At 38.0% G+C, this 4,535-nt stretch overlaps 1 protein-coding gene across 1 annotated transcript in view; it reads right to left on the bottom strand.

Annotated features, from left to right (window-relative positions):
* GABRA3 (gamma-aminobutyric acid (GABA) A receptor, alpha 3) overlaps nt 1–4,535 on the bottom strand; it is a 316,184-nt gene that overhangs the window by 220,299 nt on the left and 91,350 nt on the right. The window contains exon 2 of the mRNA XM_011961129.1: nt 3,297–3,462. Coding sequence (XP_011816519.1) covers nt 3,297–3,436 — 140 coding nt within the window. The 5' untranslated portion in view covers nt 3,437–3,462. The remainder of the gene's footprint in view (nt 1–3,296; nt 3,463–4,535) is intronic.

Genomic DNA, 4,535 nt, shown 5'->3' with positions numbered 1-4,535 from the left:
AGAAAACATGCAGTGATTGTATTGCCTCTTTATTAAAATCAAGCACTTCACTCTGCTTTTTCAGGTCGGATTTCTTGGCCTCCTCCTTGACATAATTACTAAAAACCTAGGCTATCTGGTTTTCTAAGCAACAACAGGATGCTAACAAACCATTGTAAACAGGAGACGGGACGTAAGAACTAACACTGGCCAGGCACAGTGGCTCACACCTGTAATCCCAGGACTTTGGAAGGCCGAAGTGGGCAGATCACAAGGTCAGGAGTTCGAGATCAGACTGACCAACATGGTGAAACCTCATCTCTACTAAAAATACAAAAATCAGCCGAGCGTGGTGGTACACGCCTATAATCCCAGCTGCTTGAACCCAGGACACAGAAGTTGCAGTGAGCCGAAATCATGCCATTGCACTCCAGCCTAGGTGACAGAGCGAGACTCCATCTCCAAAAAAAAGAAAGAATAAAAGATTCAAATGAATATAATGAACATGTGCCTGAGAGTTTTTTGTTTGTTTCTGTTTGTTTGTTTTAGAGATAGAGTCTCACTGTGTGGCCATGACTGGCCTTGAACTCCTGGGCTCAAGAGATCCTTCTGTATCAGCCGCCCAAGTAGCTGTGACTATAGGCATGTGCCATGGCATGCAACCGTGAATTTTCTTTATGATGACCAAAAGTCACAAAGAAATGGGACTATTCTGTTTAAAAAATCCTTGTTTAGGATTATAAGAAAATATGCAATATATTTTTAGAACACTGTATTATCAGAGTTAAAATGTAAAAGGCTTTAACACTTGAAGTGGTAAGGTTCATTTATTTAGAACCTTCATCTTATTTAGAATCTATCATGGCCCAGTGAAGTGAAATACATGAGGAGTTAACAAAACAGAACTGGTTTTATTTTCCATTTTGGAAGAAAGAACAAAAAGAGTCTTATATATCAAGATTCTAAGGACATACAAGCCCAGTTCTGCAGCCTCAGCCACAGAGATTACTGTAAAAATGCTGATATAAGATGAAAAGACTCAGAGTACATTAAGATAATCAACCCTGCAAAAATAATTAGGAATACTTCCTACTTCAAGATGCATGCTTCCAAGAATATAGGACAATAGCCAAATGTAAAACCAAAAAGAAAAAAGTCACTACCAAGGAATAAAATACCTTGTGTAATATTGAAATATTGCAGGACTAAGAAGTCATTTCTAGTAATGATATTCCTTGGATGAGAAGGGATTTTAAAGTCTAAAAGGAGTTCAACATTGATGAATAACAGAGTTTAGTGGCAGAAAGACTAAGAAATAAGGCTAGCAAGGTGGGTAGAAGCTGGGCCCTAATGGGTTTTATAAAATCATGTTAAGAAGTTTGTACCTTATTATAGGGACAACAGAAAACCGTGAAAGGGCTCTAAATAGGGTAGGTATGGCCAAACATGCATTATAGAAAAAATAGTTACAGAGTGGAGGTTAGTTTGGATGGAAACAAGATTTTAGGAAGTAAGACAAGGTTCGTGCAGTGGTCCAAGTGGGAGACAACATCAGACTAAACTAGGGTGCTAGCAGAAAACTTGGAAAAAAGTAGATGAATCCAATAGATATGGGAGGTAGAAATGACAAATCTTGGTGATTGAGTCGATCTGGAGAGTAAAGGGTAGAAAGCCGGCAAAAATGATTCCAAGTTTCTGGCTTGAGCAACTGAGTACATAGTGGTACCACTGACTAAAACAGGGAAAAAAATGGAAGAGGAATATTTTTGTCTGTTTGTTGTTTGTTTTGTTATGTTTGTTCTTTAGGGTGGGGGAGTGAGATGAAGATAATTAAATACAATGGACATGCTTAGTTTAAGAAGTGTGTGGAATAGCCAAGTGGGCATGTTCAGTAGACAGTTGGATATAGAAGTCTGACATTCAAGAGAAGTCTGGAATGAAGATTGAGATGGGAGTCATTGGCATTTACACATATAAGGTAACTACATCATAGAAATTGATTAAATCACTCAGGGGATCTGTAGGGTAAGAAGTGTGCCTAGAACAAAACAAGGAAAAACACAAACACCTGAGGGGTGAACAAAAGAAGACTAAAAAAGATCTTTATATCACAAAGGTCTTTGATGTGCCTGTGTAGTATTGTGGAAAAATATTGCAGAAAGCATAGTTGTAAAAGTATAAAGAAAATCAGATGTAGTATTTACTATTGGTATAATACTATTCTCAGATCCCTTTTACTGGGCCAGTGAAATTATCCTGCAGCTACTTTGGAAAATTACTATATGTGGAAGGGAGTCGCCTCACCTAAGATGTCTGGAAGACTATGCCTTTCTCCAGGGGATCCACAGGTAAAGACTAATTGAGGTGAGAGTACACAAGCCTGGGTCCCTTGCCTCAAGATAGGACAAATCTTTTAGTGCCATTTATGCCCCATTTCTCCTCATGAGGTCAAATTGAGGCTGCACCTTTGTTTTACTTCTTCTCTTTCCCTATCTTCCTTCCCTTACTTCCTTACAGGTTTCTGTTGAAACTGACCTCTCAATAAATCATTTGCTCAAGAATCCTTGTTTCATACCCTGTTTCTAGAGAACCCAATCAAAATTCCAGAGAATTGTAGTGTCTCTGAAACCAAAGAGAATTATTATTAAACTATATGTTTATATTTTATGCATGTTTCTACGTGTATTTTTATTTCACAATAAAATGAAGTTAAGGATGGAGAAGTCAACAATATTGGAACGTAAGAACAGACAAGTGTTCATTTCAGCAACAGAACCAACATTGGCCATCTTGGCTGCAGAAGTTGTCTTAGAGTCATTGGGTTGGAAGCCAGATGGCTGCAAGTGAATGAATGTGTGAGAGGTAAATAGATGCAATGAAGCATACCACTCCTTCAAGAAATATGGCTATGAATGGGAGTAAATAATTAAGGCAGTATCTGGAGAAAAGATTTTTAAATTTAAGATGAGTTATTCTTAAACATTATCATGTTTAAATGCTAATGAGCCACAGCCAATAAAAAGGAAAAGGTTGAAGATCTAAGAGAGGAGAGATAAAATTGAGAGCAAAAGAACTATTTTTAAGATATTACAGAGGTGATTCAAGCCTGGGCCAGGGTGTTGTCGAAGAAGAAAAAACTTTGAGATCTCTTTCTACTTTGAGAGTCTGAGCCTATGACCTTTTTTCTAAATATAATGTAATGTATAAGTATCAGAGACCAGAGTACTTGGGTTCAACCGGGGAAAAATCCAGAAGTTTTGGTCTGAGGCAAACATTTATCACAGTCTTCTTTCATCCTAAGAGTTAGGGGTTCTTACCCGCCAATGTCCTGCTTCACAAAGTCCCCAGGTTCTTGTCGTCTTGATTCCCCTTGACCAGTGGTTCCAGGGAGAATATTAATCAGGAAAAGAATCCCAAGGCTGGTCATGTAATAGTGACTCATTTGTGTGATTATCATCTTCTTAGGCACAAACTTGGAGAGACCTGTGAGATTCACAGTTTAGATAAGGGATAAGAGGTAGGGAGTAGAAAACAAAGGGCGAGAGGAAAAAGAGGTAAAAAAAGAGAGAAAGAGATGTTATTAAACTCCATTACAGTCATTTAACTTCTCTAGTGTCTAGTTACTCAGTGCTTAATTCAATAGTCCCCTTTTCCCAGCTTGTCAATGCTACCAAAATCACTCGCAATATAACTTTCTGCTAAATATACCAGAGCCCATCCAAGAAAGGATGTATGGAGTAGTGCAAAGAGCCCTAAGTCAGTAATCAGGAGTCTGAAGTTACTGCAATATCTCTTTCCTTGGCTTCACCCCATGTGATTAGGTGAGTCACAGAACTTCCCTCAGCTTGGGTTATCTCTTACAATCCAAGATCTTAAAAATATTCTCTCATGTCTTCATTTTATTTCCTTCCAATCCCCTGTTTGATCTTTAGTGTTACAAAGTCCTTTGCCTTGGTTAACTGTGTAATATTGTAGAGAATCCTAGTATCCTAGTATATTAAGACCTGGAGTCATTTACAGCATTTTTGGGATTGATTCCCATCTTCATAGAGTTAAACAATTTTCCAAAATATTAAATGGCCCGAAGGGGATAGACTGTTTCCTCTAAATTAGGATGAGAAAATACTGAATAATGAGACATCATGGCTCTTGAATAAAAATGCAGTATTTCCCCATAAAGAGATATTTGAAAGCAAACTTGTTCCTTTCGATGGGGGCCACAACATAAAGAGAGATCCAAGCCTACTTCCTGACACTGAAATATCTAAGAGGTCAGCAAATTATACTGGTGATAGAAATAGTGATTTGGAATTCCCTATAAGGAAGGCTGTTTTATGAACTCTGGATCAGTGGAGATCTACCCAAGGCATGGGGTTAAGAAAGCAGCCAATAAAGTGATGGTTACTTGCTACCTCTAATTTGTGTGGCTTCTTTGAATATGAGACACTGAGAACTTGAAGGAGACCTAACTCTGACCCAACAACATACCCTTTTTCAGTCATATCAGTGGATTAATTTTCTGAGAAAATGGAGGGATATATAACTGGTTTTTTTTT

The sequence above is a fragment of the Colobus angolensis genome, unplaced genomic scaffold (genome assembly GCF_000951035.1).
Source record: "Colobus angolensis palliatus isolate OR3802 unplaced genomic scaffold, Cang.pa_1.0 Scaffold536, whole genome shotgun sequence".
Taxonomy (NCBI): Eukaryota; Metazoa; Chordata; class Mammalia; order Primates; family Cercopithecidae; genus Colobus; species Colobus angolensis.
Note: the sequence above shows the minus strand (reverse complement) of the source record. Positions and strands in the feature narration are given on the sequence as shown.